Source organism: Phascolarctos cinereus, unplaced genomic scaffold (genome assembly GCF_003287225.1).
Source record: "Phascolarctos cinereus isolate Bilbo 61053 unplaced genomic scaffold, phaCin_HiC Scaffold_4;HRSCAF=312, whole genome shotgun sequence".
NCBI lineage: Eukaryota > Metazoa > Chordata > Mammalia > Diprotodontia > Phascolarctidae > Phascolarctos > Phascolarctos cinereus.
The window spans coordinates 62583096-62608334 of NW_027555847.1; the positions used below are offsets into that span (position 1 = coordinate 62583096).

The 25239-nt window shown below is 45.0% G+C and overlaps 1 protein-coding gene across 1 annotated transcript; it reads right to left on the bottom strand.

The window, feature by feature from the left end:
* Nucleotides 1-884: 884 nt before the first annotated feature.
* Nucleotides 885-24203, bottom strand: COPG1 (coat protein complex I subunit gamma 1). The gene is made up of 24 exons (XM_020981206.2): nt 24030-24203; nt 18631-18683; nt 15933-16013; nt 15582-15653; nt 14727-14806; nt 14379-14454; nt 14138-14230; nt 13529-13615; nt 12839-12996; nt 12619-12752; nt 11475-11542; nt 11010-11198; nt 10314-10409; nt 9680-9923; nt 9320-9395; nt 8844-8947; nt 8308-8433; nt 7693-7761; nt 4925-5067; nt 3813-3984; nt 3229-3326; nt 2186-2324; nt 1831-1929; nt 885-1283 (listed from the first exon to the last, which is right to left on the bottom strand). The coding sequence occupies exons 1-24, from the start codon at nt 24064-24066 to the stop codon at nt 1153-1155; spliced, it is 2625 nt and encodes an 874-aa protein (XP_020836865.1). The 5' UTR covers nt 24067-24203; the 3' UTR covers nt 885-1152.
* Between the last annotated feature and the right edge of the window lie 1036 nt (nt 24204-25239).

Here is a 25239-nt window from a genome sequence, read left to right on the forward strand (position 1 = left end):
ACCAGTGAAATCTTAGGTCTGGACTGAAAAAAGTGAGAGTGTACAGGACTAGGGAGGATAGTCCTATTTTATTCTGCACTGGCCAGACCACACCTGGATTTTTGTGTCCAGGTGTCACATTTTAGGTAGGACATTGACAAACTGAAGAATGACCATGATGAAGGGCCTCAAGATCATGCCACCAGGATAATTTGACAGAGTTAGAAATGATCAGCCTGGAGAACAGAAGGTACAGATATGATAGCAGTCTTCAGAGAGGGGAAGGGCTGTCACCAAGAAGAGGGATTAGACAATGCTGCTTGTCCCCAGAAGGAAGAAGTAGGAGTAATGAGTCAAAGTTACAAAAAGGTAAGTTTAGTTTTGAAATAAGAAAAAACTTCTTAATCACTGGAGCAATCCAAAAAGGGAATGAGCTGCCTTGAGAGGGAGTAGGGTCCTGCTCCAACTTAAGAGCATCAGACAAAATCTAGATGATCACTGGTCGGGTATTGTAGAGGGGATTCTTGTCCAGGGATGGATGGAATTATATGTTACCCGAGGTCCCTTCTAACTCTTGAGAGTGAGTGACCTAGGACAAAATTCGGGGTACTTATAGATCATCAGTACCTAAATAATAGCTTGGAATGGGGTTATATCATGACTGCTACTTGGTAAATATTCTCATTATCTAATGAGAATCCTATGAAACTGTATCAAGTGATGATTTTAGAGCCTAGAGAAGAATTGGTTTTTAGGGTCTCTTTAGAATTTTCTCCAGTGAAAACTTTTAATGTATCATGACATAAACTGGAAGCTCTCTTCAAGGAAGCACAGTAATATAAGCAGGGTAGATATTCATTACGTGCTGATTTATGTGGTCAGGAAGGACTCCTTCAAAGACAGAATTCAGAGACTGTGTGTGGTAACTTTATTCATCTGAAGGCCAGACAACAGGTAGGGTAGCAAGCTTCAGCACAAACTGAAACAACTACCATTTAGGCCTTAAAAACAAAATCACCTAATTAAAAAAAATCAGAAATGTATAATTTTAATAAAGAAGTAATTGCCAAGGGGAGGTTTCCACTGTGTTCATGTGAAGGAGTGAATCTCTTGGTCAATCTCCCCATTGAAATTGTAGTATCAGAGGGTGCTGAGCCCAAGAGGGACAATTCCTTAGCCTACAGATGCCAAAATGATGTCGACAGGCAGCTCCTCAGTGCTTCTGGCTGTAACTTGCATTGTCACCGTGTCTGTCAGAACCAGTCTCGAGCGCACAAGGATGTCATGACCACCCCGGAATACTCCTGCAAATGGAAGTGAGAGTATTTGTTTGTTATCAGGCTAGGGAAATAGAGGCCCAGGGAAAGGGGTGTTTTGGAAAGGCAGCATTGCTTTTTCATGTCATTAGGGCACAAAAATGACAGAATACATAAAAAACCCTATTGTCATGGTAAATTGGTACTATTGAGGCTGACAGCAGGGCTATGACTGAGCACAAGAGACTGAGCTATCTGAGTACTGTGCCAAGAATAGCAATCAACAGTGATGTTCAAAATAACAACACAGAGAAGCTTCAGTTAGTGGGGACAGTCCCCAAAGCCCAGAGCTGCAGAGCAGCTGTCTGCACATCCCAGGGGAGCAGTGCTGACACTCAAAGTGGAGATCAGCTGGTAAGCGGGGCACTGAAACAGACTCTTGTTTGCAGCTAAATGTGTAAATGCAATACTACGTTCCCAAATGATGGGTGGAAAGCCTCTATGAAAGACCGTAAAGGGAAAGTTCTGTCAACATGTAAACAGGGTACTGACCAGATTCTTGGCTTAGGCTTCCTCCTGTCCTGGGGACACTTACCAGCGAGGAACAACGTGTGAGAATTCTTGTTCTCGGGTACTTTGTCTGATCTCTCACAGGGCTGCATCCCTAGGAACTTCACAATGTTACCAACAGCCTCTATAAGAAAAGCCCAAATGTGTGAGCCCTCACATAACTACCACCTGCAGCCTCTCAGCTCACCCCACCCAACTCCAAAGCTTCTTGCTGAAATCACGAAACACAGGAGACATACAACTGTGTCCAGGACATACTCTGCAGAAGGCCTTGTTCCCAAAACGGGGAGGGGAAGAACACTTCATGTTCCATGCTCCAGCAACAGTATAGGGTCAACGCAAAAATCTAGGAAGCAGCTGCTCCTGGGGCTGGAACTTACCTTCAAGTGTTTTGATGGTGGATAAAGTGAAGGTTTCTTCCTTCTCAAATTCTTCTCCCACCTCATCCCAGGCTGCCCCAAAGTTTGGCTTCAAAACCCTGAGTATGTGATCTGCCAATGTCACCTCAAGGTCCTCTAGCTATGAGAAGGAGGAATCACAGTCTGAAAGTCTGCAAGGCTCCTGAGGAGAGAACCCTGATGTCTCTATGGTAAATCAGAAGTGCTGCTCTTCCAGAGCAAATGGTCTGGCAACTCACACAAGTGTGTGATAGGGTGGGGAGCAGAGCCTCAATCCTTAATGTCCTTTTTTTTTTTTTGGTGAGGCAATCAAGATTAAGTGACTTGCCCAGGATCACACAGCTAGTAAGTGCCAAGTGTCTGAATCCACACTTGAACTCAGGACTTCCCAACTCCAGGGCTGGTTGCTCAATCCACTGCGACACCTAGCTGCCCCATCCTTAATGTCCTTTTAAACAATTTCTGATTTAGATCCTGGTAGTCATACTTTGAACAAATACTAGTATTGTAACAAATGCTTCAGGAGAAATCAGATTTATAGTTTTAGTTATATGCAGTTATATGTTTATAGTTTTCCCTTCCCCTCAAACTCATAAGAAGTTTATCTCTAATAACTGTCATGATTAGCAAAAAGAATTGAGTCACTGAATGATGTGAGAAAGAAATGTCTTCAAAGTAAAAATATTCAGATCTTCATTGACTTACAATACAATGAACTGCCTCAAATCTTAGGATTCTAATCAGAAGACCTACAGCCTAGAACACAGTCTAACCAGGGGTTCTTAGCCTTTTTTATGTCATGGATCCCTTTGGCAGTCTAGGGTAGCCTACAGACCTCCTAGAATGTTTTTTAAAAATTGAAGGAAACTCTAAATTTCAGATAGGGGTTAGTGAAAACAAAGATGTAATTTTTTCCCCTTAAAGTTCAAGGACACCCCTGAATCCCAGACTAAGAACTGGTCTAGATACTCTCAAGAATGGGGTGCTTGGCCATAGACTGACATCCCTTGGTGCCTGACACTTACCACATATTCATCTTCATAGCCTTCATCATCAGTCTCTCCAGTGGTGGGATCACAGTCCTTGACTGTGAACTTCATCATACAGCTGAAAGTACAGGCAACTGTTGGGAGAAGCTGATGGTCAGTATAACTCCAGACATAATGAGAGACATTACTGCCAAATGGCTAAGAGGCAGACTGATTCTTTAAATTTAGGGCTCTCCTATATTATGCGAAAAGACAACAGGGCCAAATGCAATTCTAAGGTGTGGACTAAGGACCAAGCTATGCCCTGATGCTGAGGCTCTCCTGTGAGGACCTATTATGATATTCACAGATACAGAACAGACTATAAAACATAAGGAAAATGAGAGGAGACTTCAAATGATGGTGATGGCCATATAATTCTGAAGAAACTACTGACTTCAGAACGGGGCAGAGAAAGTCATGCTTCGGAGGGAGTTATCTGCCCATGCCCATACACGCCACCCTGAAAATCCTAAAACCAAATTTCCCAATCATAATGAACACACTCGTGGTAAACAATGTTGTGCAAGCCTTTAAAGTCTCTTCCTCTGAGGATGCGGGCAGTGTGTGGGTGAGCTTACCAGCTGTGGGGTCTCCTTCAGGAAGTGCCACAAGGGTGTAGCAGGTCCCCGGCTGGTTGTAGGCCAGGCTTTTGGCAGGGACGTAGCAGAGGATGTCATAGGATTCTGTAGGCTCCATCTGCACCGTGACATTCTCTAAGATCTGATCATTGAGGGTATTTGTGCAATCAAACTAACAAGGGAAGAGAAGCATTAGAGAACCCTGGGCACCTAGCCAGATCTCACAGGAGCAGCCTCCACTGCTCCACTCCCTGCTAATCCCACTGATAGGGTGGTGGGACCTGGACCTCAAAAAGCCCTAAGACTATATATCTGAAAGTAACCCAGCCCTGTCCCACCTTGTAAGAAAAGTTTCCCTTGTTGCAGGCCTGACTCTTAATTCCCTTATTAGAACAGAGAGAGGAGTGTCTGGCTCAAGGTCCATGCTTCTGGCAGCTAAACAAAAGACTTGTCTTTTCTCCCTCAATGTCTGCTATACTCCCTACACTTTCCCATCCATAGCTCCCAAAGACCCTTGGACTCTTAGATTACCTAATTAATATCTCTGGCATTCCTTTCCCATGTCCCTTTTCTATTTAAGTTCTAGATTCACCACCATTAGAGCAAAAGTTCCCCAAAAAGGAACTTTGCCCACTTCTATTGGCATTATAATAAACTGTCTCTTGCCCAAAAGATGGCTTGAGTGTGTGAATTCATTCCAGATGACTCTGCCTTGGCATTCTCAGGGTCCCAGCACTCCAAACCTCTCCATTTTGGGGGTCCAAGTCCCACCACCCTATCATCAAAAGTCTAGAGCTCTGTTCTCAGATTCCAGGAAAATTCTGCCCCAGACTCCATTTCTTCATGCTCATTCTTGGGAACCCTGAGATCCTTTTCCCTACCTGGAACAGTAGCACCACCTAATGAGGGACAACCCTTTCCTCACTGCTGCTGAATCAATAGAACTAATGTGGTCCCTTTGGCAATCCTGGCCCATCTTGAACATTCATCAGGGGAGGTGAGAGAAGAGGGCTTGATGTCCACATCCCCACCCAGGCCCAAACCCTAAAGGCCTCATTCTGGGCCAGAGCCCTTCCTTAAGCAAGGACTCGGAGCCGACCTCCCCTACCAACCTGGAACACCATGTGGTTGAGAAACGTGTGCTTGGTACAGCGAACAACATATTCTGTCTCAGATTCGGTGAGAGCCACAGCCTCTGATGAGGATTTGAAGAGGGGGCCCAGCCCATGAAACTCTGGCACAGCCGCCAACTGTTCTGAAAGCCAAAAAGCAACATTTACTGGACTCCCTATTACATGTCAGCTACTACTGTTCAGATTTCCAGATAAATCTTTAAAGGTTTCCATTCATTTCTAACTATGTAAACTTATTTGATCAATATAGTAAGTGTTTCAAAATAGTAGGTGTATTGAATACACCTACTATGTGCCAGTCACTCTGTGAGGCTCTACAGATACAAAGACAATCACAAAGTATGTGCTGAAGGAAACTTACACACACACACATGCACACACGCGTGCATATGTGCGATGTAAATATACAAAGAATAAATACAAAATAAATGTAAGGTTGTTTAGGGAGGGCCCTGGCAGCTGAGAATGATCAGCAGAGGCTTCCTACAGGTGGTTGAACCAAGTGTTGAAGGAAACTGGAGATGCTAAAAGGGGTGGGAGGCAAGGCTAGGACACATTATAGGCATGGAGCTAGTACAAAGTCAGAATAAGAGATGCACCATATGGGCAAAAAGGCTGCTTTGGCCGGAGCTTTGAAGGTGGAATGGCTAGCAAAATATAATGAAACTGGTAAGGAAGGAGGGGGTGATCCACGGAGATGTCAGGAAGGACAAAGACTGTACAAAAAAAAAAGACCATTGGATTCGGCAATTAAGAGATCAAAGGCCACTTCAGAGAGGGAAATTTCAGCTGTGTAGTGAGATCAGAAGTCAAAGTACAAAGAGTTAAGAAGTAAATGAGAGAAGAGGAAGTGGAACTAAATAGACAATTTTTTTTTTGGAGTTTGGCTGAAAGGGGAGGAGAGATATAGGACAATATCTTGAAGGGACATGAAGGTCCAGTGAAGTTTTTTAAGGATCAGGGAGACTTGGACATATTTGAAGGCAGTAGAGAAGGAGAGGGAGAGACTGACAATTCAAGGGGCAATCTGCTGGAGAAGATGGAAGGGGCTGGTTTTATCAAAGATAAGGTCTTCCTCATCATCAAAGACTAGAATAAATAAGGAGAGAGAGAGAGAGTGGAGGACCTCAGGGGTTTTGAGATAAACAGAAGGGGATAAGAAGCAGCTCATGGTGGCAATCTTTATTTCCTCAATAAAGTGTGAGATGGGGCTCTCAGCTGAAAGGAAGGAAGAAGAGATCTGGAAGGTTTAAGGAAACAACAAGGTTGGAACAGTAGGGCCAATCAACCAGGAAGGAGTAAAAGGATTATCTTGCTGTAGGTTAGGTAACAAACTTGCAGTAGAGCCTTCTTGGATAGCTAATGCCCACACAGATGAATGAATGTGTGTGTGTTATGTGTATCCACACAAATATACACATGTAAAACCACACGTGCACATACACACATACACATGTGTGCATGCATGTAGGTATGTATGTGCATGTGTGTACACACACAGATGTGACTAGACACTCACTGTTGGTGCAGTACACCTGCACACTGGTCCTCATGCTTTTCCCCTATCTAGAACACTTTCTTCTTTTTCCTTTTACCTATTCAAATTCTACCTGTCCTTTAATACCCAACTCAGACCCTACTTCCTTCACAAAGCCTGCCCGATAATTCTAACCTCCATCCTCTGAACAATTTTTGTAATTACCACTCACTCAGTTGTTAACTAACAGTCCTAAATAATCAAATAATGTTTCTATTTTTGTGTTTTACAGCATGAACAGCTGCATCAGACCACCTAGTACTGATGTTAAATTGCAGCACACCTTGTGAAGGCCTGCATTTAACAGTGATGCAGCATGGTGTAGAGGTCTGGGAATAGTCTACAGCAGAACAAAAAATAACGCAGGATTATATTTAGAGAAACTTAGTTTAGATAACAGAAAGAACTTCCATATATATATGCATATGCATATAATAAGAAAGCACTTTCTTATTAAGTGTTCAAATGGATTTGTATAGATTTTGGAATTTCTATCACTGAATATCTAAAAATGGGATTGATATTCTACTCCAGGGGTGGGGAAACTGTGGCCTCGAGGCCCTCCCCACCCCTGTAAATCTAGTGTCTTAGGTGGACTAGAATGTTTTCTGGAAGTGAGGGATGGCTTTTGCAGGGGTGGAAAGTCTTTATTTTGTGCATATATTTTCTGATTTTTTTTAATGTATTGATCAGTTTTGCTAATTGTTTTTCTCTTTTTCATTGTCTTTAAAAATATTATTTGTTATGGCTCTCTGGGAGGAGAGATAACTGATGTGCATTTTGGTGATGCACAAAAACAAAAGTCATCAATAAAATTTTATTTTAAAAATAGGAAATGGGAGGGAGACAATTCAGAACTTAAAATGTAAAAAAAATTTTAAAAATTAAAGAAAGAAAAAGCAGTTAAGTGAATGGATAGAGATGACGTTTGATGACACAAACAGGTTTAGAGACTACACACTGATGAGAAGAGCTAGGATAAGAAAACAGGAAACATTTTGGGAAGCCATGTTATGTGGATATTACATGGCTGGCCACTTGCCTACTTTGAAAGCTAATGGCTATCACTGCACTGACTGGGCACTAGGGACATTTGATTTTCAACTAGAATCAAAGAGGCAACACTTTGAGTGAGAACTGACCTTCAAAACCCCAGAAGATTTGGCCCTGGCTCTCAGAACCTTGTCCTACTCCCCTCCCCATTACTTACCTTGGAATATCTCTTGTCGTGTGGCTGCTACCTTCTCAGGCTGTTTGACTGCTGTGATGGGAGTGCTCTCTACAGGGAAGAAATAAACACATAACTAATATAGTGGTAACAGTCTAGTTACTATGACTCGGATGCCACAGACTCTTGGGACTGCCAAGAGCCTCAGAGAGATCATCTGGTACAACCCGTGCCTCTCAGATGAGGAAAATGATTGACCACAGTTACACTACTACGAGTCAAACTGCTCGAAGTGCTGTGATCGAGGAGTTTTCCAGATACCCCTGCTGTCCATGGCTGTGAAAGAAGGAAGACCTTGAAGTGTCTGGGCGCACATGTCCCTACTCTACCAACAGTTCATCCCAAAGCAATGGCACACAAGAGTCTTTCTTCCTAGCACAAAGTTTCTGAGCAAGGGCATCAAAAGCCTCTGGTCTCTAAGAACAGCCTCTCTGACCTACAGTGGATGAGGATACCTGTGGCAGGAGTGAAAGACCTATTCACGGATGACAAAATCACTTCTGCTAGCTACCAGTCTGTGGTTCCTCAGTCAACACAGAGCGCCCTGAGGTCCTCCTCAGAACTCCTACCTGCCCAGAGCTGAAGGGAAGATATTACCTGGTCTCTGCTCTGCAATGGGAGTGGTGGCCAGGGGAACCGATTTCAGGTCAAAAGGCTTTTCGGAGGGTTCTAGAGTGTATTGCTGCAGTGCCCTCTCCAGGCCAGGGATGGACACTGTCAAACCTAGAGGCGAGGCAGAGAACAGTCAGTTCAGGTCAGGGCTGTGCACTGGCTATTATTTCCATGAAAGCTAAGCAGAACATCCCTAGGAATTCCCCAGAGAAGGCCTTTAGGGACCTTATGCTGCCCCCACCGCTTTCTAGGGTGAAGAACACACCCACAGCTTTGCCAGATTAACATGGGTGCCAAGATGATGCTCAAGGCTTATCGACAAAGAGCCTCAGCTTCCTGGTCATGCATACTACTGTCCCAAGAAGTATCCCAGCAGGAGCCTATCCATGCTAAGAACAGAATAACAGGATGGAAACCCAGCAGAAGCCTGTCCGTGCTAAGTGAGAGATCTGTAGCCCTGGGAATGTTGAAAGGGTCCACGATTCCAGAGGCCTGGCTCCCCAAGGTTCTCAATCAGTTACCGTTGAGAATGTAGCCAGCGTTGAGTGCCTTTTGCTTCTGTTCCAGAACGCTGAGATAGAAGGTGGCTCGATCCCTCACCTCATTATCATCATCCATCACACACCTGGAGACAAAACACAGAACACTCCTATCTTTGAAGCAAGGAGGATGTCTAAATCCAAGCAAGATCCATTTTCATGCACTGTAAGGATCCTTTAATTGTTTGCTAATTTTTATTAATTCTAGAGAAAGCAAACACCATGGCTCACTACCCATCACTTAGGAAATACCAAAACGAAGGCCCTAGAGATTGAGTCTTAATGACACTAATGTGGACTTGAGACGGGTGCTACACTTTAGTCACACATCGAACAGAAGCTGTCCATTTGTTCCCCCTGGGAAAGAGCGGAAGTATTGATACACAGATCCTGATTCTAGGCCCTAGTGAGACACAGGTGCAGAAAGACCTCTGACCTGTCCCAGGCAGGGGGCTCACCTCTTTAGCAACACCAAAATGCTGGGTAACATTTCCTCATTCTGGGCTCCAAATTTGGCCAAAGCACTAACAGCACCTACAGTCACAGCACAAAACACTAATTAGTCATTTACACTTACAATTAGATCCATCTGCTATCCCCACGATCGAAGAGATACAAGCCCCAAAGCCAAATCGTCAGAAAGACTGTAGCAAAAGTTCAATCCCTATTGCTATCATTCTAAGATTGCTCACTTTTCCCTTCAAGCACTTGACCCCATAATTGTTAGCCAGTCACTATACGTTCCTCTTTTTTTGCCTCAGGCACACAGCCCCATCCATGCTAGGTGAACTTTTCACTCCATAATTCCTAATGCCCACCTGCCCGGACTTCCTCATGCTCTAAGACCACACGGTTGTAGATAAAGCGAATGTACTTGGAGGGATTATTGGTCTTTGGTCCTTCTTGGCCCAGGAGATGCAAGATTCGGGTAGCCAGCACAGTGAACTCACAGTCCTCAATGAACTCACACAGGTGGGAGAGCCCTGTTTCTTTGCTCTCTGAGTTCTCTTCGATGATGCTGATGATGCAGTCCACAATAGCCCGTTTATACTCAAAGCCACCCTGCAATGAAGTAGAGAGCTGGGCATGAAGACCACTTTCTCCTGAACTAGCATGAACACTCATGGCAAGAAAGCTGAGATACAGACCCTGGGTCCCACTTTACTAACTGTTCTAAATTTTCTCACTTCATGGATCATTTTGGAAGGACAAAGACAGGTAGATCATATCTAGCCCACCTGCTCCTGCTTGCCACTAACTAGAACATCACTATGGACTTTTTTTTTGAGGGGCAGACAGACGGAGAGGAGAATAAGTAGAGATTTTTCTCTTTAACCTGAAGGAGGAATCAGTAAAGAATTAAGACAAGAAGAAAAGTAATTTAACTCAAAATGAGTGTCAGACACTTAACCAGGCGACTTCCCCCCCCCACCCCCAGCTTCTCAGCTTCACCTCTTCCCGTAGCATGGTGAACAGGAAATTCATAAGGACTGCATGTTTTCGAGGATATTTCTGACACAGGGCACTGATGGCCTGGACAACCACAACCTAAATCAGAGGAAGAAGCGTGAGCAGGTGGCATTTCAGAACCAAGGTCATTTAGGACGGAAGGCAGGCTAGAATTACTAGCCCAAAATCTAAACAGTGAGTCTCTTCCCACACAACTCTGCCTCTACTCAAAACTACAACATGAGACTCAAGTAGATTCTTCTCCTCTCCTTCCTCTCCTTAGTGACATATTATAGGAAGGATGGGCTGGGCTGGCCAGTAATGCAATAAATGTCTCAGAATGCTATGGCCATGGAAAAGATTACACAGATCCAGTACAGGAGAGACTGAAGCCAACAAACATGAAGTCCTGCAGACTGACTCTCACATGTGAGGCCAATCCTAACATCAAAGTTCAGAGAGAAAGAGAGAGAGAAAACTAGGTGGACATCCGTATCTCCTGGGAGGTGAGAGACATTTAGGTAATCATTAACTTAGGAATAGACAGTTTTCTAAAAGTTGGTTAGCTGATTATTTGGAAGTGAAAACAAATTTCCCCACAAACACAAGACATTTTCCACTCACAAGGTAGCCCAGACCCACCAGACCATTCAAAGATCAGCATTCTTCCACGGGAGTCCATCCTGCATCTCTAAGTACCTTGAATTCATCAGAGATCTCCGACATGAAGGAGGAGATCTGCTTCATGAGGCGGTCAATGCTGCTCTCGCTGCCCGTCTTCAGCAGGGTGGTGATGGCCAGGGTGGCAATACTGCGGTTTGAGTCTGTTACCAGGTTCTCCAAGTCCAGGTTGCAGGCAGTCACAGCTGATGGATGTTTCATGGCAACCTGTTAGAAAAGAGAATGAGAAATCAGGCCTGTGCCCGTCTCACTTCATGACTCTCAAACCCAAAGGCATCAAGGTAAGCTCTCCAAAGTTTTCTTCCTGGGAAGCTAACCTTTGTCACCACTTAGTTTTAGGTTCAGAGTGAGGTCCATTGAAGAAAAGAGTTGATTCCTTCTCCAAAAAGATGGAAAACTCAAGAGAGTCGCCTAGTCATCCTAGGCTTGAAGCCCATATTGCCCCATGCAGAGACCTCTCTTCTTCACGTCAGAGAAGCCTACCTTGTTGAGAGTTCGAACAGCAGCGTATCGCAGTGCGGCCTTTGGGGAGCTGCAGAAGAGCTGGAGCACTGTATGAAAACACGTGTTACTTTGATCTCTTTGCCAAATGACAATGAGGACCAAGAGGAAAGCGATCATGCATTAAGGGAGTATATAGTAAGGTGTTTAGGGAAACTATGCACTCAAATTCTCATTACCCACCTCCACCCCTACCCTTACTGCATCCTTACCCCCAAGTTGGTTCCATTTCCTTACTGAACTTATTAAGAGAAGAAGGTTTCCTGGCCACTTAAGCCTTATACAAAAAGGCCATTAATAAATGCTACTCTTTGAAGGTAATCCTATTGTAAGGAGGCAAAGGAAAGCTCTTCTTCATTTCTGGCCTTGTCACATCATCTACACAAATTATGCTATGATAGACTTCACTAGAGAAAAAGGATCATCCACATGAAAACTTTTATCTTCACTTGTTCCATCCCTAGGCTTTCACACTGTTCCTCAGCTTTGAATGTCCTCCTCCTCCTCTTTCTCCTACCTTTCTTACATGAACCCCATGACCCTTCAGGACATGACTTCTTCCGTGAAGGGCTATTTTGCTACCTTGGGGCATGGTGATTCTTTCTGTTTCTGAATTCCTACCACATTTATTTTTTGTGTGACATGATTCAGCATTTCATTCTATCTGTCTTTCTCTAATCATCTGTGTGTCTTCTCTACCACACAAGGCTGTAGGACCCAACAGAACACCTAGAATGCTGCTCTAGGGCCCAAGAACCTGCATCTGAATACCACTTTTGAAGCTTCCTACCTGTGTGATGTTGGGCCAGGGACATAACCTTTCGGGTCAAGTTTCCCCGTATGTAAAATAAGGTGGCTGGATTAGATGGCCTCTGATCCTTCCGGCTGTGGAAGGATCAGCCTTTGATTTGTTCTGAGTTCTTTGAGGCTGACTCGGCTTTTACTTCCATCCCCGCAGCAGCAGACACAGTATAGATTTACTAAATGTTAGTTTACACAGCATCTCAAGTGCTCTTCCTGGGTGGCCAAGGGAAGGTGAAGCGGGAAACACTTGGCCTCCTCCCCAGCAGCCTCTTCCCTTGCCACGCTCCCACCCGCCCCGGGGGCCACCCCGAGCCATGATTACCCGACACGGCCGGTGCCAGCTCCTTGGCACTGCAGCCGGGCAGGTTGACAATGGCGGAGGCAGCTTCATACACGACCATCTCATGCTTATTGCGCAAGCAGCTCTCAATGAAGTCAAACAGAGGGCTGTCTCGGCTGTAAAAGGAACAATGCAGACTGGGCCAGTGAAATACAACATGGGTGAAGGACATACGTGTTCAGGGAGAAATAGGCCTCCTTACCTGCCATCCTCCTCCTCCAGCTGCTTGCTGGCTACCCGGATCATCATGCAATAAGCAAAGGGTGACTTGAGGCCATGCCTGGTGAACTTACTAATCATCTTGTTGACGGCCAGGCGGTCATTCTTACGCACGTGGTAGAGGAGACCCAGAGCGTGATACTGGACCAGAGACAGAAACACAGCTTAGATCACACCAGAGGCTCGTAGAGGTAGACCTAGGAGGGACTTCAGAGGCTGTTCAAGCCAAGCCCTCTACTTTACAGATGAGAAAACTGGTAAGTCTCTTGCTCAAGATGGCACAGGTCAGAAGCCCTATTTATATGACTTCCTACAAGAGCACTGAGTTTTTACTGGATAAGATTTCATTTGTATTTATAATAACTCCATAAACCAGAATGGTATGCAGTTCACTTACTGACAGGGAAAAAAGAGACACAGAGAAGGAAGATGGTGATCACAGTGCAAATCAATGGTGGAGCAGGATTGAGAATTCTCAGGCCAGGGCTCAGATGACACAGTGGTATGGCATGGCAATATATGAACACTTAATCAGTTAATCAATCAATGTTTATCACGCACTTGTGATGTGCCAGGCCCTGTGCTAAGCCAGTTAATAAAACTGTTTGTTTATGCCTGAATAACGAATGAATCCTTCCCTTTCCCAGAACCAGGGTCGCTCTAAGGCCCTCACCTGGACCATGATGTTATCACTAGAGGCTGCTTCCTGAGCCTCGTTCACCCATCGCTTTACCACATCAAAGCTGCTTTTCAGCAGATGCTGTGAAGAAAATAAGAAGATTGGGAATATGAAGGTGAAGCAATTAAGGAAGAGTATGAGTTGTGGCTCTGAGGGGACTCTGACACCTTTGTGGATCCCCTCCTGTCCCGCATCTAGACCTCATGTGTTTTGTCAGGCACTCACCAATCCTCCCCCCCACCTCTACTATGTAACCCTACTTGGATAGATATCAGGTCCCCCAGTATCAACACACAACATGTATCTATTTTTCCTGACGGCATAAGTTTGTAGTTATGTAAGTAACCAGTTGTTTGTGCAAACCTACAGCTGCCCCAATGCCATTACCCTAGATAGGACGAAACCTAACTCACTCAACCTCTCCCCTTCTCGTTGAAACCAGACCTTCTTAGGTGGAAGACATAAGGGGAAAAAATCATATTTTGTGCCTTTTACATAGATTTTGGATAAATCAGAAAGTTGATGGCTTTGATTTTTCTTTAAATATCTCTAATCCTAAACTGTTCACTACTTGCTCAGACTCCCCTGTGAAGACATTCATACCAAGGAGGACACCAGGGCAGAGCTGGAGACACTGGGCACCTTGTCCACAATGGCCTGCTTCATGTAGCGTTCAATGGCCTGCAGCATAGTGCTCTGTGAAGAAAGGCAGAGCGAGTGTGCTTCACTAACACCAGAGAAGAAGAGAAAGGGGAGAGACAGAGACAGGGAAGTCACAGATACACCAAAGAGATCTAGGCTAAGAAACAAAGGGGAGACAGATAAGGTTGGAAAGAGGACTCACGTCAGTGATTTGGCAGAGGGCGCGCACGGCGGGGCCTCGGTAGTTGTCATCCTTTCCCGTCATATCTTTGGTCAAACTGTAAAAGATAAAAGCAATCTTTCATGGTGCCAGAGTACATGGACGCCCCTCACGTGTAAGTCATACCAACCCCAAGGCAACAGAAAAAAAAATGAGACCAGGATTACTCCATAAGAGCCAAGCCCCAGGGGTGCCTAAAACACAGGAGGGAGTGGCCCGGAAGCCCATCCCTGTGGCATTGGCAGTAGTCTGTGGAGCAGAGGGGCTGAAGAACAAAAGTAGCACAACTCTGTCCTCTCGATGAACTACCTTCTAACCCCCAAAACTAACCTGCTGGTGACGATGATGACGTCTTCAGCAATGCTGGACATCTCCTTGATTGTCAAATAACACATCCTTCGGAGAGTGGGCTGTGAGTGAAATCAGAAAAAGGCTCATGACTTCCATCCCAACATAAAAGGAGATTCTGCACCCAGAATGCTTTTTGCCACCTGGAGGAAGGCAGCTTCCTGTACTGCTCTTGAATCCCCACACCATCAGTTTCCTCTCAAAGATGCCAATCCCCTAGTCTGTCACAGGTGCCTCGGGAAGATGCACAGGTGCCTGTGCTTTTGCAGATGTCAAATAACATCCGTTTTTTGCGACTTCATCCTTTTCCTGAAATTTGGTAATTTCATGCTTTTCCTATAATTCCCTATAGACTCTTCAGAGATCTGGGAAAGCCAAAACTTAGAAGGCCTACCCTCTCTAATGGGTCATTTTGTAATGTGTTATAACCGCCCAGGGCCATTTCCAGGGACACACATATAAAGGGTCAGCTGGGAGAGAGAAAAACTTCTCCAAGCTCAGGCTGCACTGCGTGGAGAACAGACACTGCCACCACCAGGAGAGCTCTGGACAGCCTGACGACCTTCTGGCATGCAGACGAGCGGAATGGGAAAATTCCCAAAGGCTCTGAGGGATAGAGGACTAGCAGCCCATCCCATCATTCTGAGAAGAGCTGGCAGGGCGGGACTCAGTGTCACCCACAAAGAGCTTACTCAAATCCCTCTTGTTCTCTCCTCTCCTCATTCTATTTGCTTAGGCCACAACCCAGGAGAACTCATTTTGTAGACAGACTTAGGATTCTACAAAATGGGAGACATATCCATGAGATCTGAAGAAAGTGTAGCAGGAAACCCTTACGTCATTGGACTGAAAAAGCTTGGTCATGGCAAAGAAGGCCTCTGTTGCTTCAGTTGTCCCCAGGTGTTCCCCCTGTAAGAATCAAAAGACAATAAAATTAAGTTTCATGAGCTCCATGATGGAGAGAAGGGTCAGGCCAGTCTTCCCAGCAAATTACTGTCCTGATTAAGGAACTCTGCAGAAATCTGCACCCAAGAAAACAGATCAGAACCAGGAGCACTAGAACAGAACAACTGCCCCCATGGCACAGAGTCCACCAAAGAGCCAAGAGGTGACAATGACGCTAGCAGCAAAGGCAGTCACGCTTGCCTTCCTCATCACCATTCTCCATCCTCCACCTCACCCCATTACCTGGTTTATGAGATAGAGAATCTTGGTGAGGATGTGGGCGCATTTCCGAGGGTTGATGGGAGTCTCGTTGAATACCCGGGCCTAAAAAAAAGAAGCAACCAAGACAATTAGATGGCAAATAAGGAGAGGGCCTGCCTGGCAAACCATCTCATCAGGCTTTAGGCCCTCCAATCTGGCTAGATTAAACATCATTCATCTAGGATAAACATGGCCTTGTGGGTGGAAAAACTTGGTAATTAATAAAGGTGCCAACCAGAACAGACCAGAAAGGGCTGGCCTAAATATTTCCCACTTCCTATGTAGCCTGTTATAAGATATGTAACTTAGCCTCCTACAACTCTTAGTTCTATCCCAAACACAGCTGTAGTCACCACATTGTTGCTTTCATAACCAGGAGCACATCAGGTTATAAGGTAGGAAGAAAACAGCTAAGCAACTTCAGTCAGTAGGTAGGCAACACACACACCTGAAATGCACAAGGAAATCAAAGCAAGGAAAAGGATCCTTCCACTGGGAGAGAACATGGGGGGCAAAAAAAATGAGTCAAGGATAACTCTAAACTTGTGGATGTGAGCAACTGGGCAGATCGAGGGGCCTGCAGCAGAACTAAGGACATTTGGAGGAGGGGCAGCTTTACAGGAGAAAACAATGAATTACATTTTGGACAGGCTGACAGGACAGTCAGGAGAGATGTCAGGCCACCAACTAAAGCTAAATTCAACGGCCTTTTCTCAGTCCTCATTCTTGTCCACTCGACAGCTTCTGACATGATTCGACATCCATTCTTCCTAGACACTCTCTGTTTGTGGCTCCTAAGATGGGGCTCTCTCCTGGCTTTCCTAGGACCTGCTGTTCCTTTCCAGTCTCCCCTGCGAGATCATGATCCATCTCCTGCCCCTGGAGCATAGACGTTTCCCAGAGAGGGAAAAGCCCCTAGGACAGTTCCGTTATAGAAACACCAGGGTCTTGATGGAGTCAGAAATTTGATGGGGTGAAAGTGGCGGTGAGGGGGGGGGGTGAGGAAGTAGAGACAAGGAGAGGAGAGAACTTTTTCCAGGAGTCTGGCTACAAAGAGGAGAAGGGATGTAGTACCATAACTTAAGGGCATGGAGAATAAACGAAGAAATCTAAACATGGCTGCAGGCAATAGAGAAAGGGCAGTAAATAAGGATGCTTAAGATGAGAGAGGGAACAATGCACTGGGCATGCCCTGGGAATCGGGGGTGCGAGCAAAAGAACTGGCCGTCATGTGGAGAAAGGCCACCTCTTTGGGATCCCAGAGACTTAAAAAAAAGAAAGCAGGAAGGAAGGACAATATAAAAGTTGTATTGTAGCAAACAACTTCAATTTTACCAGTGAAGCAGAAATGAAGAACTCAGCTGAGAAAGAAGTGGCAATGCGAGCCTGAGGAGGGGAAGGCCAAGGAAGCACGAGGGAGCCCGTCTCCTGCACATTTCTCGAGAGGGGAAGGCCAGCCTCATCCTCAGCAGTGCGTGGGCAGAAGAGGGCAGCAGTTTGCTGCTTCCCTGCTCAGCAGTAAGAGGGTGGGCATCTGTATGGGCAGCAGTGTAACGTGAAAGGAGCCCCGGCCAGGGACTCGAAAGGCCTGGCTTTGGTCTCAGTCCTGCTACTTCCTTGCTGGACAAGTCACTTAATTGCTCAGTTTCCTCATGTAAAATGTAAACAGCAACACTACCTGCCTACCCTGCACGCTCGTCAGCATCAAACAAAGTGATGTACAGGAAACACCGTTAGCCCTGAAGTACCCCAGAAATGTCGGCACTGGTAATCAGTCTTAGCTCAGACCTGCAGAGTGATTCTGAATCACAAAAAAGGGGAGGAAATGGGAGTCTGCTAGCCATAGGGTGGGAGAAGTACCAAATACCAACTTTATTACACTGTTGTACTCAGCAAGCATTCAATAACTAACCGCGATAATTCTTGGCAAGAAAAGAAGCCAGGGTCACATTTGCTCCTGGGTGCTAACTGTCCTAGGGTTGTAGAGCTTTTATCTTCTCCTCCAAAACAATCAGAGCAGAAGTGAGGCTGAGGAGGGCCCAAGGTGAATCTCAACCACATGCCCTGCAGCTTCCTTGCTCAACTTTTGTGTTTTCTGTGGTTGTCTGCAGAAATTCTATTCCTATGAGATGTAAAGAAGAATGTTCCTCAGAAGCAGAGGGTACTAAACCTCCAGTGAAAACATGACATGAGCAAGAGCTAATAGATCTAAAAAGCTTCTACTAAACATAAAACAGACAGAAATCTATTCAAACACTTCTTTCAAACCAGACACCTGCATCCACTATCCCAGAGAATTCTCACCCTATGATCCAAATAATTTGGCCCAAAACCACAACAGACTTAGCAATGCTTTGCCTTAGACAGCCACAGAATTCATACGTATGGAATTGACGAGCATAACCCCCGCAAAAATCCAGCTCTGGACTCTCTTAACTAAAGCCCACAGTAAGTTACATGCACACAGAGAAATCAACATAACTGCAGGAAGCCTGAAATGATCTGGGCTTTCTCGGAGCATGAGATGCTTCCAAATTATTCAGCGATTAAATGTCCCAAATTAAGAGGATTTTTCTCTAGCTCTCTTTCCACCAATACTTTGGATATTTTAATTCCATCTGAGTTAGGTTTACTTCTCAACACTGGAGGAACAAAGAATAAAGAAAAGAATAGAACTTACCTCCTGCAACACGGCACTTTTCTCAAGGTGCTGAAATGGATTGGAGCCTCCACCTGAAAGTTGACAATGAACACAGAAAAGTGAATACTGGATTCTGTCACTGACCCTCACCAATCTCCCAGATATGGAGAAGATACTATGAGTGAGGCCAATCTCACCATCGCCTATAGAATAAAATCCCAACTCCTGACCCTGGCACTCAAGGCTCTTCACAGTTTGGCCCCAATTTACCTTTTCAGTCTTATCTGCCACTACTCTATGGCTTTCATTGTCACCTCTATACTAGGGGAGCTTTAAGCTCGGACCTTGTTGTGGTTATCTGGCCTAGAACCAAGACTCCATGATGCTTTCTGGCCAGTCTCCACACCATACCCCCCTCCCACCACCCTCATCCTTTCCCTCTTTCCAGTCCCCCTTGATGTGTGGTGTTCCTCTCCAACCCCCCCCCCCAGAAAGCTCCTGATTGAAAGGACTGTCTTGCTTGTTTGCATTTGTCTTCCCAGCTCTTACTACTGCTCCTGGCATACAATAAGCCCTTAAAGTTCTTCTCCCCAGCCCTTGACTCTGGCTGTTGAATTCCTTTCTACCTGTACTTCAAGGCCAAATTTCAAGCATGACATTCTCCATAAAGGTTTCCCCAGAAGATGATCCCTTTCCTAAACTCCCATAGCACACCCTTCCCCTCCCTCCTTTTTAATCGTTCTTAACCCTTGAGAAAAGGCTTCACTTATTCTTGCTGACATGCTAATGAGGTCACTGAATTAGAAAGCTCAGATTTTTGGAAGAAGGAAGTTTTTGGAAGACTAGGAATCAGAAGAAATGAACTCAGGGAAGTATACTATACTCCACAGGTCACAACTAAGACAGAGGACAATTAGTACTGCTACCATTTATATAGTGCTTTAGGAGTAACAAAGTGTTTCCTATACATCACCTTGTTTGCTTCTCACAAGCCAGTATGGTGGGTAGGTAATGTTGCTATTCACATTTTACAAATGAGGAAAATGAGAAGTTAAGTGACTTGTCCAGGATGCCCAAGTGAGGAAGTAGCAGGCCTGAGACCAAAGCCCAGCCTTCTGAGTCCCTATACTGGGCTTTTTCCACATGCTGCTGCTGCTGCTACTCATACAGACACCCAACCTCTCACAGCAGAGAGGGAAAACAGTAAACTATTTTCCTAAGTTTCTACTCAGCATTACTGGCCCTACTGGAAATAGTAAGGATGTGTTCACCCTTGCCCCCTCAAGAAACATGAACAGGAGGCATGTGGGAAAATAGGGGCACTAATGCATTGTTGGTGGAGTTGTGAAGTGATCCAACCATTCTGGAAAGCAGTTTGAAACTATGCTGAAAGAGCTATAAAACTGTGCATACCTCTGACCCAACAATATCACAGTAGGTCTGTGAAAGAAAGAAAGAAAGAAACTTAAATGTACAAAAATATTTATAACAACTCTTTTTGTGGTGGCTAAGAATTGAAATTGAGGAGATGCCCATCACTTGAGGAATGGCTGAACAAATTGTGGTATATGATTGAAATGGAATACTACTGTGTTATAAGAAATGATAACAGGATGATTTCGGAAAGAAAAAAATGGAAAGACTTAAATGAACTGATACAAAGTGAAGTAAGCAGAACCCAGAGACCACTGTACATAGTAACAGCAACACTGTGCTATGATCAACTAGGAATGCCTCAGCCCTTCTCAGCAAGACAATGATCTAAGGCAATGCCAAAAGACTTATGATGAAAAATGCTATTCACCTCCACGGAAAAAACTGATGGGAATCTAGACACAGACTGAAGCATGCTAGTTTTCATTTTATTTCTCTGTGTTGTTATTTTTTTCCTTTTGGTCTGTGTTTTCTTTCATAACATGACTAGTGTGGAAATGTTTTGCATGATTACACATGTACAACCCATATCAAATTGCTTATCATCTGGGAGCAGAGGGGAGATAGGTGAGACGGAAAGAATTTGGAACTCAAAATTTTAAAAACAAATATTAAAAATTGTTTTTTCATGTTTTTTCATGGGAAAAAATAAAATATTTTTTAAAAGAAAGAAAAGAAACATGCACAGGGATCCTCCGGATTTACTACATCATCCCCCTCTGATTAAGTAAGAAAATCTTATGTTGGCTCTGGAAGAAAAGATGATCCTACGCAAAAAAGCTTTAACTTTACTCAATGCCAGTGAATGTGCAAAGAAAACAACTTCAGGGCACAAAAAGAAGATGAAATAATCTAGTCAAATTTTACCAAGTAGGCAGAGATTGGTGGAAACATTGCAATAGAGTATAGAATTGAGTCTGCTGAGATACAAACAGTTTAGAAAATAAGAAGACAGAAGATAAGAAAACCTCTAAGTCAAGGGCTTTATAACTACCACATATGAACTTAATGAAGCAGGGAAATGTGACTCTTGCCCTCCTTGGTGTCACCTTTATCCACGTCCAGAGTGGGATGAATCTTTGAATCCTAACTCGATGGCTAGAGAAACATTTGCAAAGGCTTGAATAGGACCCTGAGGTTCAGCTCCACACAGACAGGCTCTGTGACAGACCTGAGCAGTAAAGGAACCAGGGAGACTCTCTAAGATCACCTGTGAATTATACAACCCTAGCCATGGATAAGCATAGGAGGCCCTTCCTATGATTTTCTGTGGGCTCTCTACATTCATGTGCATGAGCCAACATTACTGCTGAGGAGCATACTCTGGATTCCAGGCTTTGGCTCCAATTCCTGCCTCAGGTTCTTGGTATGTCATCAAAAGCACCTCAAATCCAGAGTTAAAAAATTTATGATGTACTTCTGCCCTTCCTCTGCCTCCCTCTAACTAAAATGCTGCCAAAGTCCATACTGGATGGGTCCCAAAACATCAGAAACTTCCAGGTTCTGGTGGGCTCCTGGTCTTCTGGGTTTATGTCTTTCCTACCAACTTCCCAGGGAACAGTAAGTAACCTACCTAGTACTGGACAGGAACAAGGATGGCATAGTGCAATAGAGAGAGAACTGGATTTGGAGAAGACCTAATTCAAGTTCTTATTCTTACTACATACTTACTAGCTGAGTAAATATTAAGCAAGTAAAAGCATGTTTCTGGTCTTCAGTTCCCTCAATTCCATCAATAAAAGGAGCTGGACTAGATGACCTTTAGGTCTTTCTAGCTCTAAACCTGCAATCCTATCAATCCTTCAACTTCTTACTATCACTGTCTCTGAATTTCTCAGGTTGGTATTCAAGGTTCCTACCATCTGGTACCTCCTTGCCTTTCCAGTTTTATTTCACTCTGCTCTCCTTCAAGTACTCTACATTTCAGTGAAATCAGACTTGTTCAGGTCAACCTAAGCTGACCTGAATTTTTCTAATTTTAAACCTTTACTTATGATATTTTCTAAATTTGGAAGTCTTCTTCTACCCACCTCTATCTTTTGACATCCTACCTATTCTGCAAAGCCCAGCTTAAATGCCACCTCCTCCAAGAAGCTTTTCCCATTCTTCTCCTCCTTGCCCCAAGCTAGATAGCTGAAAATTATTTGTCTCATCTGACTCAAAGTACTTTGACATTCCTCTTACACACTTGAAATTACTTAACACGTATTATATATGAATATGTTTGGGTTACTATTAGATTATAAGTTCTTTGAAGGCCAGGCTCCTATTCCATTTATCTTTGTGCCTAGCACACAGGTGGCACATAATAAATGCTAGCTGACTGACTGATATCTCTTTGCCCATAGTAGACATTTTGTTAAATTACTAATATGAAAGACAGCATAATGTAATGAATGAATGAATAAATTAAGGGAAGAGGTTTGGGATCCATTAATTTGGGTTCAAGTCCTGACTGGTACTTACTGTTCAGCTTGGGGATTACTTATCCTTTCTGGGCTTCAAATTTCTCCACCTGTCAAATGCAGGGCTTAGACTAGACAGTCTGTAAGATTTCTGCCACCTCTGAATCCTATGATCCTGTGAAAGTCTCTGTACCTCACACTGGCTGAAGCCATGGCTGGAATGCTCTCCCTTCCGACTTTTATAACTTTATCAAGGATGCCACCGTTCTACTCATCCAGATTCAATGTGGCCAAATGTCATCAATTTTACCTCCCCGACATTTCTTGAATTCATCCTCTTTTCTCTATCCACACATACACCACTAGTTCATGTGCTCATCACCTCTTGCCTGGATTATTAGACGGTCTTCCTCTCTCAAACCCTTCCCTTCTCTGATCCATCCCTCACACAGCTACCAAAGTGATATTACTAAAGCAAAGTCTGACCAAGTCACTCCACTGCTCAAAAAGCTACAGTCCCTATCACCTCCAGGACATAACAAAATCTCCTTCAATTGGTATTACAAGTTCTTCATTCCAACTCCAAACTTATCTTTCCTAACTTACTACACATCACACACTTCATGCACTGTTCATTCCAGCCAAACTAACTTGAGTGCTGCTAGACACACACACCCATCTCCCATCTTGGTGTCATTGTACAAGCTATCTCTCGTATCTGCAAACTGTTCCCTCCTTACTTCTGCCTCTCAGAATAACCAGCTTTTTTGAAAGCTTAGTTGAAATAACACTATCTACATATCCCTGCAGGTGCTACTGTATCCCCTTACCTCAGCTCCTAAATTATTTGTTATTTACTTGTATTTCACATATGTACACATACTGTTGACTTCCAGAGACTATAAACCCTTCAGAATGCACAGGCAGTTTTGTTTTTTGCCTAGTGCCTAGCACTGGCTTGTTGGATGAATGAAAGAACTCCTCTGCTTGGCCTGACTTTGAGAATGAGTGTTGTTACTGTCCCAAGTTGCTTCCTCCTCCCAATGTTATTAATGTCCTCACCACCTCACCTCCTATTTGTGTTTAATTAGTTGGGAATATTATTCCCCTGTTGTTAATATCTTCCCCACCTATCCTGAATTTAATTATCTGTGACTTGTTGCTCCCCACCAGTGTTGTCAATGTCCCCCCACCTCCTTATGTGAGATGTTGCTCCCCCATTGTTGTTAATGTCCCCCCCACCATGTCCCATATTTAATTATCTGTGACATGCTACTCCTCCCCCCCGTAGAATGTAAGCTCCCTGCAGACAGGGTCTGTCCAGTTTTTCTTTACTTGAGCCTGGCACCTAGTAGGCGCTTGCAGAAGGGGACCGTGCCTTCCCTTTACAGAAGGGTGACGTGCTCCCCAAACAACTTGGGTCCCCGACCTGTCAGACCTCGGGTAATGAGGACGCCCCCCTTCCCCGCCAACCCTGGCTGCCCAGACCGGCTCACCGACAGACCTCCCGCCCGGGCCTGGCTGCCCTGCCCCGCCCGGCCCGACCCGTTAGCCGGCGCCGGAAAGGAGCCCCCTCGGAGCCGCCCCCCCGGTTCTCACCGGACTCCTCGTCCTTCTTGTCGAACTTCTTCAGCATCCTGGGGGCCGGCTGCACGGACAGACAGCACGGACAGACGGGGCGGACGCCTACAAGACCCGGCCAGCTCCAGCTCCAGCTCTGCACGGGCTACTTCCGGCCACCCAGGCCGGGAGACACGTCTCCCGATGTGGCGCGCCTGCGCGCTCCTCCCGTACCCCCGTTTTCCCTCCCTCGCCCTCAGAGCGCCTGCGCACGCCTAAACCCGTCGACTGCTGTCTGGCAACCCCGGACAGCGGACGCGGTCCTTGGCTTAACCCCTTCGTGCCCGGCACAGTTCTGTAAGCCTGAGCCGGCTCGCTCTGAAGGCGCCTGCGCACTCCCTGATCTGAAAGCTGGAGAATCACTAGATGGTCCACTAGAGGGCTCCCTCGCTTAACCCCGTCTTACCCGGTGTGGGGCGGGCTCAGCCCTGCGCCCTCTGCTCGCGCCTGCGCATATTCTGGCCTGAAGGCCTCCAAGCTGGAAGCTGTAACTGACCAGGTTCAGGGCTCACTCGATTAACCCCGTCCTGTCCGGGGCGGAGCGTGGCTTCCTAGCATCCGCGGGCCCAGCTGCCAAGGTAGGACGCTTGGCTTGCACTTAGGGGTACTTCCCTCGATTGACATACATCTCCCCTGTCGTAGAGTCTTGCCGTTTGGAGCTTGAAGGGAGAGTAACGGTCATCTAGCCCACCGCTCCCTCCCACTTTTTTTTTTTTAAAGAAGAGGAAACAGAAGTTGTGACTTTCACGAGGTCATACAGCTGAAAGGAGCAAAGTCTGGATTTGAACCCAGACTCTCCATGGAATATTTATGTTCTGTGAACTTTCTCTTCTGTTACCATGGGCCTGGCAAGTGTGAAATTAATTCTGTAAAGAGCCTAATTCAATCCACAAGCATTTGTTAAGCATCTGCTATTTGCTAGGCACTGTTCTGGGTGCTGGTGAAACAAATAGAAAATGAAACAATCCCTCCTCCCAGAGAGCTTATCTGCTATTTGAGGAGACATTATATACATGTCTACATATATATAGGATACATACAAAATAAAAGAACTAAATCAAAGGTAATAATTATTCAAGGAGGACACTAGCATGCTGTTAGAGGGATCAAGAAAGACTATGTGCAGAATCGAGTTGCTTGAACAATGTCTTGAAGGAAGAGTGACATTCAGTAACCCGAAGTAAGGGAA

Bases quoted from the DNA above. Each gene is read 5' to 3' on its own strand.
- COPG1 (XM_020981206.2), bottom strand. From the start codon at position 24,066: ATGCTGAAGAAGTTCGACAAGAAGGACGAGGAGTCCG. The intron at 3,985-4,924 runs GTTGGTAGGGGA...TTCCCTTGTTAG, and splicing joins TCAACCACATGGTGTTCCAG to TTTGATTGCACAAATACCCT. The intron at 1,930-2,185 runs GTAAGTTCCAGC...CTTTTCTTATAG, and splicing joins CACCATCAAAACACTTGAAG to AGGCTGTTGGTAACATTGTG.